At 39.4% G+C, this 17,301-nt stretch overlaps 2 protein-coding genes across 9 annotated transcripts in view; one reads left to right on the plus strand and one right to left on the minus strand.

Moving 5' to 3' along the window:
• Positions 1 to 5,588, minus strand: part of LOC128873224 (cell adhesion molecule Dscam2-like) — a 209,999-nt gene extending 204,411 nt beyond the window's left edge. For 4 of the 7 annotated variants that reach the window (XM_054116625.1, XM_054116623.1, XM_054116626.1 and 1 more), the window contains exon 1: positions 5,274 to 5,586. In XM_054116625.1, the coding sequence (XP_053972600.1) occupies positions 5,274 to 5,391 (118 nt within the window). In that variant the 5' untranslated portion in view covers positions 5,392 to 5,586. Of the gene's footprint in view, positions 1 to 5,273 lie in introns of all 7 variants that reach the window. The other 3 variants (XM_054116629.1, XM_054116627.1, XM_054116628.1) reach the window with 1 other exon arrangement.
• Positions 5,589 to 14,816: 9,228 nt separating this feature from the next.
• LOC128873815 (uncharacterized) overlaps positions 14,817 to 17,301 on the plus strand; it is a 36,770-nt gene continuing 34,285 nt past the window's right edge. The window contains exons 1-4 of one of the 2 annotated variants that reach the window (XM_054117699.1): positions 14,825 to 15,343; positions 15,420 to 15,582; positions 15,703 to 15,906; positions 15,977 to 17,180. In XM_054117699.1, the coding sequence (XP_053973674.1) occupies positions 15,160 to 15,343; positions 15,420 to 15,582; positions 15,703 to 15,906; positions 15,977 to 16,208 (783 nt within the window). In that variant the 5' untranslated portion in view covers positions 14,825 to 15,159 and the 3' untranslated portion in view covers positions 16,209 to 17,180. Of the gene's footprint in view, positions 15,344 to 15,419; positions 15,583 to 15,702; positions 15,907 to 15,976; positions 17,181 to 17,301 lie in introns of those variants that run through there. The other variant, XM_054117700.1, reaches the window with a different exon arrangement.

The raw sequence follows: 17,301 nt of genomic DNA on the forward strand, positions 1-17,301 counted from the left end.
TCGAGCGAGGCATGTCTGTAAAAGGATTCTGGGAATGCGCGCGGAATGTTCCAGGCCGCAGAGATAAGTACTACGAGGGTGAGAGTACGTGTGAGTATGTATGTGCATGTGTGCTCAATAGTTCCTAGAGTACTGTGTGATCGAAAAGTAGTTTAATTGACTGGAGTCGTCCGGAAACAGGATGAAAGTCTGAAACCAACAAACGAGTTGAGAGCCAGAACGAAGAGTAAATAGCGAGGGTTAACAGCGTAGAGTGAACAATGAGAATAATTCAGTATAGTTTAAATTAGTGTCAAACAACATTAGCTGTGATTGAGAGTTCGAGTAAGCCGAACGAGCGAGAGCAGAACCCCTTGAAATTACAAACGAATCACGAGTCAATTCTCCCACGCATTAATTATGCAGGATGCGGTGGAATTCGTGGTAAACCCGATAGATTTATTCCTCGTACGAAAGAAAATGAAACGTAAAATCAAACTGCTCACTCCACGAAATCGGTGCATAACACTTCGTGTGGCCCTCTTGTTGGCTGACGTGTCTGACCATTGCTAGGTATTTCTACTGGCGTTGGTTCGACACGACTACATCGATTCAATATAATTACCATGACATTATATTTAAGTGTAGATAGTAATTGGTATGTCAGAGAAAGGACGATACAAACTTTTCGTAGAAATTAACGTTTCACTTTGAATAATTTGTGTCAGATTATTTGAAAAAATGCTCTTAGACCTCCATTAACACACCAGTTATTATTTATTATCTACCTGTATTAATGCTTGCAAGACGCATTATTATCACTTTTTCATTTATATTTGCCCGCGGAACCGATCCCTCTTCGACTGAACGAAGCGCTCAAGTAGAAATCTCCAATAATAGTCAGACATAGCAAAATCCAGCTCGACGAATCCTCAAATCTCATTCCCTCGCAAAAGAAACATCCTACAAAAATACTATTCCCCATTTTCTATTTACCTATCCTCTCCTAGCATCGGTCTGTTTCCAATATCACCATAAAATACACACCCTGTATTAGCAAAAGACCTGCCCAACCCCTATTTCCTGCAGCGCAAACGTTCATCGAAAATCCATTCTCAGCCGAAAAAGAAAATCTGTCGTGTACACGGCGCCCGTTTCCGCGTTCCCAAACGCGATCCCGTTGACCCCAATTCGTTAATGTAAATAACAAGATCGATTACGGGTAGGGTCTGGTCCATTTCCCACCGACATCGACGTAAACCATAACTCGAGAGCGATTAGTGGCCCCATGGCTGGACTGAGAGCTTGCGAACAGCCATAATTTGAGAAACACTGACTCGTGGGACGTCGGAGGGCCACGAAAGATAATTCAGGGCAACTCGAAGGACAGAAATGCGCGAGATAGGGCTGCTCCAGGATTTGGCAATCCCGTTAACTCCATGATTCGGTCTGCTCCGCGTTCAGCCTCCCTCTCCCACACTTTGCGGTCGTCGACTGCCAGGTGACCCGGTTGTTACTATTCAAGAGTCAAGCCCGGAAGTTAACTTCACACTCGAGGGTCCCCCACGTCTCTTGCTGCAGACTAACTTCGCGATGCAGTCGAACGAGGTACGAGGACGCATGTTCATGCGTTCGCGTGCATGAGCCAGGCATGAGATCTGTCAGTGGCTTAAACTCTGAAACCCTTGAGGAGGGTGAGTATGGAGTCAGGAGATAAGAACCCAGGAGGAAAGATCCTTAACGCTGTTGGAAAACAGAGTTAAACGGGACTTTAGAGGGTGGAGATAAGGGAGGGTTGGATATTACTATCCGTGTGTCCACTGGATGGCACTAGAAGAAGTATAATAGAGTGTCTGCAAGGAGTTTAGAGTGTCTTTGAATCTGATAGGTTGGAACCTTTAAGGCTTTGATACTCTCGAATGGTATGCACAGATATTATATTAATCGTTAGTGACTTGGTTAGTGATTGTTATTGATTGAGGTTTTATTAAACTGCCGTGAGCTCACACGTGTCTTACTTCTTTCATTAAATGTTTTTTTGACATCAAAATCCTCGCAATATTAACGACAAACCACCTATTATTTCTGTAAAGTCTCAGCTCTGAAAAATCTTTCCCCAAGGTTCTTCTCCTTTAGCCCGAGTAATTACAATAACAAGAATTAGATAATGCAATTCAATCGCGAAATTCTGCATGGTAAGTGGTTAATTCGAAGTTAGCCAATTCGATGCACCAGGATAACTCGGATCCAGCGCCCTGTCGCGGATATACAGACCTGACAGAAGGGAAATGGGACTTCATTGGCAGGAGATCGACAAGGCTGCTATCGGCATTAGCTGTGTACACTGTTTCCTGACGCCAGAGAATATTATCGAGGGTGAGCATGCCACGATCGAGAATTACTAGCTAACGAAGTGGAGTCAACATGCGTGAAATCTACTTTTCCAGAAGAAATAGATGGGTTACTTCGACGAACTGTGAGAAGCTCTTACCTCGATCAAAGTCGAGTGGAAGAAGATGCTAAACGTAAATACGTGGTGAATTCTGCCTGGCAATTTACAGGACGTGGCGGATCGCATTCCAGACAGCGCATTCGATGCATTTAAGGTATCGAGATTTGTTGAAATGTGCGAGAAAACGAGACAAGGGTTAACGATCCTTCTTCCTTGGCAAATAATGAGACGAAACGTTTGGAACCATGTTTAGTTTAGTCATTATTTTGTGTGAATTGTGTGAAAATGGTCTTGGAAGTGTAGCAGAGTACATTTCCTTGCTCGATAATGGGTGAATGGGGGATGAAAACAGGTTATATTCGCGTTAAAACGTTTCATTATACCGAATTAAAAGTTCCTAGTATACTCGTTGGTTAAATTAATATCAGGGTGGTCAGTGAGGCTCCTTCAGAGGCATAAATGGCGCCATTGAGACCTGCTCATTTCGTTTGTAGACTTCATTCAAATAACAGTGCGAGGGTGGTATGGTCAGCCGTGCGTGTGGGTGGATTACCAGCACACAGGCTGCGAACAGCGTATGATGTCAATTATAAAACGTTCACTCTACCTGTAACCTTATTTTATATATTTTGTTTCCTGTTTCTGAATGTTATTTTATCTCGAATTTCACAAAATGAGATTCTGCTTTTCATTTTACGAACTGAAAAACACGTTTCAAATCAATTGGAATGCAGCGAAACGATGACTTAAACATTATATAATTTTCCATGGACTACGTTATACTTCAATTTCACCATGATACCGTACGTCGATCGGGGGAGGTGAACAATTTACGACTGAGTGATCCATAAGCAAGAATTCTAAGATTTAATCTATAGTCTACTATTTTCTAAACAAACTCTAAAGCAACAAAACCATGCCTAAAACCATTTCTGATTCCACAAACATTGCACCATAGAACTACGTTCACAATTTGCGCACCCTGACCCAAAATTATAACGTCTGCAAAAACCAACAAAACTTCCAAGCCGCACTGCATGAAAGTTTCCCCGCCGTTTGTCTTTTTTTATAGAGAATTTAGTTTAGTATGCATTAAAGTCGCCGGAAATTTATCGCGCCTCCCGTGAATCACAGCAGAGGCTTTCCAACGAGCTTCAAACATGGCGAACCTGCTCAAAGGGAGGTAACGGAAACCGAAGCAGGGTAAGAAGAAAAGCCGATCAACGACGACTGGAGTGACTCTAAGGTGGCCACGAGGATTTTCATTGATCGTCGAGCATTAAACTTCTACGCGTTGTTATCCTCCTTCGTCCACCCTGTTCTAACTATCCGCCTCGAACATTCGCGATACAGTCGGGCTATAAGTTGCACGCCTCGCTATAAATCCAACGACGATTCGGTGTGGCGGCGGCAGTTTAAATTTTAGGAGAGCCACGCGATAAACCACGTCCACGGTATCGTGCGTTTCGTCGCGCGTAACAACGCCGAAAGAAAATATTGCGGAGTTCGTTTTATCGGCGATATTTTCCGACGGGTCTCGCCACGGTTACTTATAATCCCAACGATTATTTTTGTCATGTGCAGTGCTCTGGTCGAACGGCTACTCGAGTAGAAATCATTTTTTCTTGTCTATCGTGACGGCTTAAAAATGACACCTTAATAAACCAGAAACACGACCATTTTTAAGAAACATATGCACAACCGAATAAATATTTTCTTAATCTTTAAGATGTCCAGATATATTGTATAAAAGGAGGAGTCGGGGCTTGCATTGATTTCTTTGGAATTAATTTCTATAGAAGACTATCTTAGAGTCTCTTAACGGTTTTGGCTAACCGATATTACCCTCTTGTTTGCAACTGTTTCCTCGTTCGAGTAAATTGAAGGTTGGGTAATCGCGATTGCTCTACGAATGGGACAGTTTAACGAGCCGCAAAAATAACAATGCTAGCGTTCTCCAAACCCACCTCTCGTTCCTTCGAACTTGGCGAAATCTATCTGGACCCGAGTCACGAATTCTCTTACCGAGTTCGTTAGCTTTTTGCGCAGTTTTACCTCGTTCGGGATCAAAGGTGGACGAGTTTGCCTGTTACGGAAGTCTCTCTCGCAAGAACTTTCATCCCCTCTTCGATTCTTAATCCAATGAGAAAAGCAAGATTAGCGCGAACTAAAGCATCGAGTTTATAGTTGGCGCAACAAACACAGAGATCTCGCGTAAGCTACAAAGCACCCAGACGATAACATCTTAACGTACAGCACCCTCGTGTGCAGGGTGCTAACAATTCTGGACCAGTTAAGGGATGCTTTGTGAACGCTGGGACTGTAACCATTTCACTGCTGAATTTCAATGGCAAGGGAAACCTCTATGTTGTAATAAATTTCCGACTTTATTGCTCGATAGCTGTACTTGGAAATGTGTATAAAGATTAAGCGAAGAGATGAAGAATTTGAAGCCTACTTAAAAGTTTGTACAAAACAAAGGTATCGTGTCACGTAGGATCAGAATAAAAATAAAGTAAAACGTATCTACATAGTTCAAATGAAACAAACAAAGTCTCAATGAAACCGATGAAACAATCGGATAAGAAAAGTGCCTCACACTTGAGTCAGCGATTCGAAACGGTGTCTTCAAACTCCCTCCAACTGATCGTTCTTACTAGTCACGCTTCCGCTCTTATAGCAAAATCCTCCTCCACCTTTGAACAAGAACGCGTCGCGCTTTCGCAAACACTATCTGCCCGTCGCGAGACAACGCGACACCTCTGTACCTTCGCATCCCTATCCAACCTCCGGAATTCATCTTCGTAGACACGTGCAAATGTGTTATAAAGCATGTACTCACGGCGTAGGATGAAGAGGACGACGATCCAGAGAGACAGGTTCCGAGCCACGTGGCGAAGATCGACGAGCAGTGGCCCCATCCTTGCGCACCGTCCACTCTTCAGACCTCCCTCGATCATGACACCGATTTCGGGGTAGAACCTCGAGGACGGATCGTCCACCGTCCGGTTCCTGGCCCCCGCGCGACTCTACCTTCTACTATGCTGCTCTCTATGCGTCTAGATTCCCGTGTGTAACGACTACTCGTCCCAATGTGTAACGCGATCCCGCACAATTGCGCGTGATCCTGTCTCTCGAGCACTCACCGCGTCGGGCGCCAGTGAGAGACTGGTAGCGTTCGGTTCCGCGCGCGACAGGTTCCCGCGGTGATTCGCGGGTCGTTCGCGTTCGTACGTCCTCGGCCAGTATCGCCAACCCCTCGACTCGCGGTCTCAGACGTCCTGCGCCGAGGGTGAGACGGCCACGAACCACGGAGCCGCACGCACGCACACAGAGGGAGGTATCTAAGTACGCGTATATCCGCGAGGTTACGAGAACCACCGACCGCAGCTCAGCCAGCGCGCCAGGGAACCCTCCAGAGCTCTCATCCCTCTGCTCCCGTTATCCAGGTACAACTCCTCCCTCTTCGCGTCCTTGTCCAGCGTGCTCCCTACCCCCTCGTCCTGCGATGGCCGTGTTCCGTGCAGTATCCACCGCGTAACACCGTCGGGGATCACCGCCACCCCCTCGGCCCCCCAGCGTCGTCCAGCGTCCATCAAGCGACGACCTCAAAGAGCGAGGGAACCTCGTGTAACCTTACGCCGTCCCTCGTCGCTGCGAACGCAAATTAAATAGCGCGGCGAGAATACGGCGACGATTAGCCGCTCTTCTGGGAACTTGGTGTTCCGCTGGCCTGAAATTATTACTGTCCTATCTTCTCATTTTTCTCTATTATTCTGAATTAGTTTGGTAGTTGGAGACGAGCGCGCAGTTCCTGACCTCGATTCATTAACGCGTCGATTCGACTACCGCGCTTGATTATGTCGTCCTTTGAGGACGCGGCGACGAAAGCTCGACTGGTGGCACCGGGATGAACTGGAGCGGATAAATTGTTGCGTATTCCATCTTGTTTGATGCTTCGGAACCTTTGCGCTATGTGGCTTTCTCTTTGTATCTGTAATTGTTGAAAGGTTACATGTAATTACATTTGAGATCAGACGAATCGTTATTTCTGTAAGAATTATTGTTGTATACATTTTCAGGTATAAATGAAGTTCTGCTAGAATTTTATTATCAATCAGTGTTTTGAATAATCTTTAACTTCGACCACTTGGAGGAAGGTCCAGTAATAGTACGTCCTGCAAAATTCTCGTTACGATTTGGTTCAAGCGCTGAAAGGGTGATTCTATTTCAAATTGCCGTTTCGATGAGGCTCGTTGTTTTTGGCTGTTACGCTACCGCGTATGGAAGAAACGAAGCCAGTAATTACGCTACCGAGGCAGATTGAAACGAGAGATTCAAATAATACTTCGCCGTTGTCCGGCGTTACTCGATAAAAAAGGATAAAACAAGGGAAATAGCAATGGTCAGCGAGTAGACAGTGGAAATAATTCGCGTTTACCTGATTTTTAATCGCGAATCCTATAACGAAGAAGAGGCGTGGGATGATTTTATATGTATAAACGTTCTAGGTGAAAAATTTGATCGAATAACGATTCCCTCTCCGCCCCCCTTTAATTAAATTGCATTCCGTTCCTGTTTCCGGATTGTATAAACATTTCTTATTAATTCCAGCACGATATAATCGGGGAATATTATAACCGTGTTGATAATCGTCGAACGGGGACCGTACGTTAAACGAGACCGATGCGAAATACGTTAAATCGAGATGGAAATTCGATTTCGCGCGGGGAATTGTTTTCCAGGATTTCAGCCACGGTTTTCAAATGTCAGAGGTAAAGGTGAGCTCGATAATCGACAACAAGTGACCTCGTGCGCCATCAAAGAGCGGTGGGAACTGTTATCCCGCGCTGTTGGCGCGGCCATAGGCGCAAATTAAATAGCAATAGAGCACACAATCGACTTGTAGTTTCGTCGGTCTATGTATATCGTCGACCCCATCGTATTTTTAACCGACTTCGAAAAGGAGGAGGTTACTCTATTCGACATGTATATTTCTTTTTTTCGATTATGTTTTCACGCAGAAGAAGAACGGACGAGGAAAAACTAACACGTCTTTCGAAGAATTCCAATACTATCGATATCGTGATATTGAAGCGTAGCTTTTAATATATCCATGTATATTTACATTTACATGAAATATCACGATGAAGTCAATAAAGTCTGTAAATAATAACAAATAAATCTTGTTTGGCAATCGCGAATTGATGAGGGAATTAAATGAAAAATAAAAACAAGTATTATCCGCAAACACTTGAAGGATGATAAACAAGATCAATAAGTATGAGTAGGGGTTTTTACATAGTCCATATTTCGCTAAATTTTGCAAACCCTACTGTTCCACATTAAAATATGAAATTATCCTGGCTTGTACGGAAAGATCTTAAAGAACGCCTTAGTGATGCGCATGAGACGAGATAAATCTCGATCTCGTCTCGATTTCGAGATGTGATTCGAAATCGAGATTACTTGCAACATTCGAGATCGATATCCAGATTTTTCGAGATCAAGATCGAGATCGTAGAAATCACGTCTCGTCTCGTCTCGTGAGCATCACTGAAAATCATCCTCGAATACTCATGGTATACGCAATGGCCGAGCCACTTTGTGGCATTCCAATTTCTGTAAATCGTACATGATTAACTCATCAGCACTTGGCTCTTCGCGATTGCTAGCAAACTGCTGCGTTAACGGATCATCGCAATCAAGTTTCGCCGTGGGGAATAAGTGAAACATCAAAAAGCGCGACTCGCCCCGATCGATGGATATCTTTCTCCATCCGATGGACAGAAATTTACACAAAATGAATAACGAATATTCGAGATAGAACGCTAACGGACGGTTAAATGAAGGAATTGTTCCTGCAGATTGTAAAGAATTGAAGATCGATGAAACTGAACGTTAACGTTGACGAGGATACAAAAGACGACAATTAATATTATATTAATAATTTACCGATTGAATACCTCAACTTATGACTATACCACATACTTGAAAACAATATAATACCACGATTATTTATTCAATTTTAAATCATCGAATTTTTAAATACTGGTCCCATTGTCCTGGATTTCTCTCTCCTAACGTGGCGTCATTTTTCCAACTCTAGTTGAGAAGAAAGGAGTGTCGAAAGCTACAAGTGTTTCGAGAACGTCATCAAAAGCTGCCGTTCGATTCACAGAACAACAGCGGCCGCCATTATATGAACAGATTGAAGTGGGATTTTTATTGGAAACTGATACGCGGACTCCGCGCTCCGTGGAACGAAATCTATTGTCGTCGCAGCACGAAGCGCGCCCGACCACGCAAATTGTTGGGGAAACTTCGACAAGAACACACGTATCCGTGGATCATTTGTAGCTACAGGCCCTTCCATGATTACCTTGTTTCGGGGATTATTTGTTGCGATCGCAAAGAGCGAGCGGTACCGCTAACGTCTATCTAAAAGAGGATCGCGGGGCCACTGTTTTGCGGTGAATTAATGTCAAGAAAAGGGCGCAAGATTAATCGACTCGCTACTATATCGTACCTAATCTTCTCGACTATCGCCCTGAATTAAAACAAGTGAGAAATGGAATCAAGGATCGCGAGAGATAAACAATACTGGATAGCTTCACAAAGATCCATTTTGGAATCATCTCAGAATTGTTGATGTTTGTAATCTCCCTTTTAATTTCTCACCTGTTTCGCGTGATTAAAAGTGGTCTCCTCCGACGTGAGCTCGAAAACCTTGCAGTTCCAGTGTGCTATTGTCTCCTTCTTCAGAACTAACGAAAAACCATTTGGAGTTACTTATAATTCAAAACTAAATGAATTAAATACATGAAGGAACATACGTAGGATCAGGGATTAAACGAGCCTTGGATAATGGATCCTGAAACTTAGCGGACGTATTGTTCTCGAAGATGTTGAGCATTTTCACATCAGCATGCTGGAAAACGAGGAAAGGAATATGAACAATCGACAGTATTAATTTTATTAGACTACATGAGATCACCATAAATGTATATATTTGTTACATACATATATCAGATATCACACATCAAAGTACATATACATATATATCTTTCACATTGATTGACCGTCAAATATACCTACATATAGATTGTCGAATACTGGTGTAACTGAGCAACGAAATAATCGCGCAACAAAGGTACATATCATTGAATATCATCGTTCCAACCATTTAAATAATACGTGTAAACATTAATTCTTGACTCTTACAGGATAATTTAAACAGTACAGATTCAATCTAATCTGTTACCGTCTCAGTAACATTAATACAGCGAACAATACATCTATATGCAAGCGAGAACACGATCACGTTAATTTTTTACTTGTTAAAATTTAACTTAACTTTGCTCAATTTATTATCTGCTTGTCGATACTTGCATCAATTTGTTCTCGTAAGCAATAATTCCAATCCCTTCGACGGAGTCAGCGACCGTGATTGAAAAATCGTCTAAACTTCGCCGAGGAATAAGGTTAATACCGGGTGAGTCACGGAATCGGTCGCAACGATATTTCAGCTGGCTCTGGTGGTTCTACGAAAAAAGTTCATCGACGTCAGACGAAGAATTTATTAATGCAAAAGGAAACCTGCAAAAATAGCCCTCTTCCATTTCAGAAGAATGCAATCACCTTTTTCTAAAGAACACCATATATTCTTCTTTTCAAATCCTTAAACTACAAATAAAAGGAAACGATCTAATATTAATATATTTGATTTCAATTGTCTTGGAGTCATTTAATTTACGTCTAAACTACGATCCATGTGAGTTAAATTACAAAAAAAAAAAAAAAAAAAAATACTTAGACTTCGAAGCATTAAGTTTACCATCCACCTTGCTCCATTTATATCGTTTCAGCGTGTCGTGAAGAAATCCTGAACGAACGCTTTAATTACGTCGAGTCCAGGATTTTAGGGGACGGATTTCGAGGGCAAGTATCGCGCAGAACTTTTATCTGATCATTTTTCCTCGATCCCAACGAAAATACGGGTACGTCGTAATAATAATCACGGGCGGCTACGTGAGTTACGCGCGAGCGAGTAATTTAAAAGATAAACACGAGATACAAATTACACCGGGTGATGGGGAGAAAAAAAAAAAGAGAAACGAGACAATCGCGAGTTGAGTCAGGAGCAGGGATAACGCAATTTAAAGCTGCAACGAAAAATACGAGCGTTACGCGAAGCTTTCGCGAGCAAAGATTGCGCCCTGAATCTAGCTGCGATTTCTGTAATTGCGACACGAATGCGGCGTTAACGGTTTTAATTAAAATAAACGGTTATACAATATCGTAAAACCACCATAAGCTTGGCGACCAAAATTGGTGATCCTTCGACATTTTCATTAAATTTGTATTCGCGACCAATCGATCGTAACGTCGTCAAAGGAATCACTATTAATTTCAATGAAGAACAGTTGTGTCGAATTTTCTAATTTCGTCACATTTCTGCCGAGTCTTAATTAACACTGCTCGACGTTAGGAATCTACAATGAACAGAGAACCCTATTGAAAGTGGCTAACCCTGCGCAATCTGGACGCTTGATTCGAATAAAAAAATATAATCCGGTTTACTTACTCGCGGTAGAAAAATAAGCTTGACGCCTCGTAAAAAACTGTTCGTCTAAAAACTGTCTTCGTTGAAATCATATTTTTTTAAGCACAATATTGAGCAATGATGTTCCAACCCCTCTATCCGTTCAGTTAATATTTAAGTAAAACATTTTTAACTCAAACAGCGGCTACGAAATCAACGAGTACAGAATGGCCTCGTTCCACAGAACGTGTAAACGAATTGGTGGTCCAATGTTTCCAATTAGACTCGAACTGATACCGCGGTATCATCGATTCGAAATGAAAGCAATTTGTCGAGTAGATATGGTCACTCGTGTCTCTCCAATGGCCCAAAGACCGACCATCTTGTATTCTCGTGCGAGGCACATAAATACACACGTACACACTTTCGCGCATACACACACGCGCGCGTCTTCCTGCAGCAATCAACGTGCTAATCAAGCTTTTGAATCAATTCAAAGGGTACAGTTTCCTGGCAGACGGAAGTTAAGACGAACTTCCGTTCCCATCGAAAGGGTTATTATAACGACGAGCAATACATCACAACTACTATTGCTTTTACTAGTCTGTATGTGTTGGACGATCTGTATTGTACCGTACAATTCGCAACGGCGCTTGAAACTCGACAATTTTGTCGCGGTACGCGTTTATGTACTCACGAGATACAATTGATACGATTGTGGTCGATAATAGTTTTCCATTTACCTTATTCGATAATATCACACTGAGAGGGTTTATACGGTTAAACATGTATCCACAACACGGTTAATCACAAGTACTTTGAAAGAGTACACGTAAAAAGAAACGAGTAATGTGTTTCAGACGTGTCCAGGCTAAACTCTTACAGCTGAATAAGCACGAATTTAAAATTACCGCCAAGTGAAATGGCGGGAAATTCTCGCGCATGCGCATGCGCACTGGTGATGGCGCGTTTACAAGCCAAGATTGATCGATGATCGATATGCGTATACCGCCTGTAGGCATAATGACCAGGGATGGCGTGAAAAATCACTAACAATGATATTTCACGGTGATCACACAATCACGATCGCAGTCGTGATTAAACTTCGATCACAACCGTGATCCGAAAAATGGCGTTTCAGAAGCGGGTGCGCAGGACCCAGAGCCAAACTCCGAGTTGACTTCAGCGACAGTTGCGGGAAAAGTAGAAAACTCCGGGATAAGGACAGAGAGGGGGATACAAAAATTTCAGAAGAGACGAGGACAGGACGATTAGGCTAGCATGATTTTTTTTCCAGGATATTGAAGCAAAGAATTTTGAATATATTCGTTACACTTTGGCGGATGCGACTCCAAGGCCTGATTTTGCAATTTCGGCCTTAAAACTTTATAAGCAATAAAAGTATGTTTGCTATCTTCATTTTATTGCTTATAAAGTTTTAAGGCCGAAATTGCAAAATCAGGCCTTGGAGTCGCATCCGCCAAAGTGTAACGAATATATTCAAAATTCTTTGCTTCAATATCCTGGAAAAAAATCATGTTAGCCTAATCGTCCTGTCCTCGTCTCTCCTGCAATTTTTGTATCGCCCATTCTATCGTTATCCCTGAGTTTCCTACTTTTCCCGCAACTGTCGCTGAGGTCAACTCGGAGTTCCCCTTAGCGGAAATTCAAGAAACTACAAATGAGCCAAATTTAAATTGTATTAAAATTATATTAACATTGCTTTTAGACCATATTATAATACATATATAACCTAAGAACAACGTAATTCATGAAAAGTGAAAAGAATGTTTTCAACCAATTAGAAGCGATCACGAAGAATCACGAATCACTGTGAAAAATCATCGTGATTGAGAATGAACGTGATTGAATCACGAGTGATTCAAAAGTAGCAGTTCACTCACGCCATCTCTAATAATGACCCCGAAAAGCGCCCTCTACACTCTATACAACTAGAGCAACTAAAGCCCGCCAAAAAGAATCGCTCAAAGCGGGTATTTTGAAACCTTATACTTTTTGTTTTAATAAAAACAAGAATTGGACTTTCAAGACCTTAGTCTGGATACTTCTGACGACCTTTACTATAAGAGTACTTTCAACTTTCAGATAAAGACGAGTATGATTATGTATGCATTTCACAAAACGCACAGCTTTTTTGTGGCTCGATGTACGTGAATCAAGTAATCGAAACTGTAGGCGTTTTCTTGCTTTCCCCTTTTCGCTTATTCTATCTTTTACTTGTATCTTTATATTAATATTCTTAATTAATTGATTACGAGATTGGTCTGTATCTTTCTCAGTTCAAGACCCTTCATTTAAATAGCAAGCCATTAATTTTCTTGACGTGCAGACCGTAAGCTCGAAGCAAACGATTCCGTCAAGTCATGACGACCAGAAATTTTAAGAGAAAAATGAGTCGAGTCAGGTCTTGTGACTTGGAAAATTAAGACCGAATATTCCACCATATTAAGCCCATTTATAGAAACGACTTATAATATATGCCATGTCTAATACAGATATGTTATACATCGTACATTTAATGATTAATTTACCTTCATATTTGTATGCATACGTGCAATCGTAAACGGATTCAAACAGAAATAAAAGAAACCAACCTGTTCTTGAAGCTCTTTTCGCGTTTGTAAACAAAATCTAAGTTTCCACTGTGCCAACGAAACTGAACTTTTTCGGTAGCAGAAATGCTAATTTTTTGACAGCTAATAATGAAGAGTGATGCTCCTACAGCAAGCACACAATCTAATTACTCAACTGAAGAAATGCGCGAGCTTCAATATAATTCGAGGCGCTCTCTAGTGCGTGAATGCCATACTACTTATCGACTATTCGGCCGAAGTATATTACCCACTGCATGTAACAAGGAAATCTACTGATGTAGTACAATTACGTGCCACTATTTTATAATATGATAAATTTTAAACAATAAAAATGCATAGTATCAAACGAATTTCAAAAGTGAAACAAGAATTCATTAGAGAAATAATTTCTTAGCGTTGAGCACTATCTAAAACCATTGAACAGATTTTCCATCTTTTACCTAGAAACACATTCCATACGAATTACATTATTATTACATTATTATATACGTAAACACATAGAAAACATTTAAATTTTATATTATACTTATTAATATAGGCTTAGACTACTTATATTATTGATATATTGTACGATTAGACAGATAACATATATGCAGTGAGTTGGCCATGCCAATACAGTAGTGAATTAACGCTATCTTAAATCTAAACGTAGTATAATCACATTCAAGTTATAATTTAGTATTTTTGATTAAATATCAATAATCCGTTCAACTTTAAAGATAGAGTGGATATAAATAATACTGCTTCGCAAAACAGTATCCCATTGGTCCGCTGTGTTGACATTGCTGTGCTGACCAATGGTGTATCGTCTAATATATAGACAATCAAAGTATGAGAAACATGCATTATATGAATAATGTATGATTAATACAATCAGCAGTAATTCCATTTACTTGCAATCTATGTTTAAATTGAATGGATAATATAATAGATGCGTCTTGCATATGGTTATATGTTCTATTTCTATGTATTTGACATCTATGAATATGCAGGCCGTTAATCAGAAATTGTAACAAATAGAATAGGGCCTTCGGGCCTGAAACGTAAATTGTAATATACAGACGTTAATTGCAAAAAAGTTACTAAATATTTTCATGTAATGCGTTTTACTATATCAGCGAATTCATGAAAACTCACCAAAGCAATGTAACTAGTTAGGTACCTGCCTTATCGTATTACAAAAGTTACTATACGAGTAACCAATCATGTAAGTCTAGAAACTTTTTCGATGCCGTTATAAAGACTATCTTGTAGTTACATACTCCTTGACATAACCTTCCTTTACCGGCACATAATTTTCGAAAAACGTATTATGAAAGAATATTTAGATACTGTAACTTTTAATTCATTTATTTTATCCTTTCTAATGCAAAAATTATGTTCTTATGACGTGAATTGTATTCGTGATGATATAGTGTTTGTAGGTTTAGCGAAATAGTGTCATGTGAAATCTACCGATCGTTTTAAATAAATAAAGTTAATTTTAACAGTGATATCGAAATCATTGAGAAGACAAAGCGTAGTTGACATCTACATTTGTCAAACAGAATATTATAAACATCCCCAAAATGTCAGAATTTCGAAATTTAGCAAATGCCATCAAACGATTGAAAAAAAGTGTTTCGGATTTTCCTATCGGAGCTGTCTCCTTAGATGATTACACACCCGTAGAGGAGAGAATCAGAAATATGCGAGAATTGCTCAAATTCTTAAATGCCAGATTAATTACACTCAAAGCTCATTATGAATTACGTATGTTATAAAACTACTAAATTAAACATACTATTTTTTTTTTCATAAACATAATTTTTAGATGATATTGTTCTAGAAACAAGGGATGAACCAGAAGAAGGTACAGAAAGTATAATAACATGTTTACATGAAGAAACAGCAAATACACTAATAACCGCTAAAGTGATTAAATTTATACTTCACACGGAAGCTATTCAAGCCATTCTAACAGGCAAGGAAGGTGATAGTGATATGCAAAAGTAAGAAGTTACAGAGTTAAGAATCAAAAAATGACTTGAGCAACAGTTTATTCAAATGTCAAAACAAAGGACTTGAAAATACTGAAACTGTTTAATTGAACAGTATTAATATTATTTTAGTAAAATTTATGACTTCCTGTGTCAACTATTTAGTCTTAATGACAAAATTATATTTTCACAAACAACCATGCAAGATGCATTACAAAAGCAATTGAACTTGAAAATTGAATGTCAGAATACGATACTTGAATACAAGAAGTTCTTAAAGACCCAAGAGGAAATGCTCAGCAAACAATTACAAGAGACAAATCCTGAAATAGCTCGGTAAGTGTAAACATGTAACAATTTATTAATTACAATTTTACTTTTTTTTTGTTCAATTTTTGTTCTTTAGGCAAAAGGAAAAGACAAAGATACTATTGCAAAAAATTAACTTAATGAAAAAACTTATAGTAAATTTAATTGCTGTTTCCAATGACAAACTAAGAAACCCGTTTTTGTTTAAAAAATTACAAGAACATAGGGAATTAATTACCATTGATACAGTTTTAAAAATGTCCCATGATATAACAGAAGATATAAATGCAAACACAAGTAGAGATGAAAACATAACAAATGAAATTTAGCTACTATAATTTTTTATTAACTGATTACTTTTGTACTTTTATATTTATTATTTAAATGCAATAGTTTCTAGAAAGAATTCAAATAATATATAGTATTAAACTGTTAATTTCAATTCAATTGGTATTTTTATACAATTTTATATTAAATTAATTTTCTGCAACAAAGGTCTGCATAGATCTGGCAAATAAAAGGAGAAATCTTGTATAAGAACTATATAGTGAAAATCTGTAACTTTCTTCTCTGTATTTGTTTCTTTCTTTTTTTTTTCAAATATTGTGTTTCTACAAAAAATTTTCATTTTACTTGTGTATTTGCAAAGACTGAGATAATTGTAAAATATATTTAAAAAGCAGTTTTAGAACAAATGACATAGTACTTTTTTTTATGGATATTGTGTAGCGAAATATATATCAGACAACAGAATAAAAGACTTGAAAATCAAAGTTTTTTTGTATTTCTTCTATTTACTGCATGTTAATATAACCTGAAATTTTGGGAACAATTTGTCTGAAACATACGTAGAAAAAGAAGACAAAACAAGCTTGAAAGGTAAAGGTTATAACCAAAATTGCATAAATCAAAATGAAAACATACAAGACATTCAAGTATTACTCTTCTCTTGTTTTTCTAAGTGCACAGGCACAACACATATTTACAGAAACAGATTTCCCCGCACTTTCAATGTCTTTTTCAGTTCTATTTAAAGCAGTTTTATGAGACGGTTTTCTTTTTATGTACATGTATCTATAGAAACGTCATACTTACGACGATTTTATATATACGTATACATAAAATCGTTAAATAACAGTTTGTAAGCCAGTGATTACAAGTTAAAAGATAGGATTTCAATCACAGCTTACAAGTACGATAGAAATGTAGTATATGCAGGGGAGAGAGGTGTACATTTGTTGACAAAACTAATGAAAACCTTTGTTTCGTTTCATAAGTCGTATTACGTTGTTTACATTACGCGGATTCAACGCATTTTAATTTGTTTATGGTCCGGTGTGATTTTTCAGTCTCGTGTTTTTTCATCGTCAGCATTGCAAACCGCTCTCCGCCTTTCGTAGTCCTTACGCTCATTTATTTTTC

The sequence above is a fragment of the Hylaeus volcanicus genome, chromosome 3, assembly GCF_026283585.1.
Source record: "Hylaeus volcanicus isolate JK05 chromosome 3, UHH_iyHylVolc1.0_haploid, whole genome shotgun sequence".
NCBI classification, from domain to species: Eukaryota; Metazoa; Arthropoda; class Insecta; order Hymenoptera; family Colletidae; genus Hylaeus; species Hylaeus volcanicus.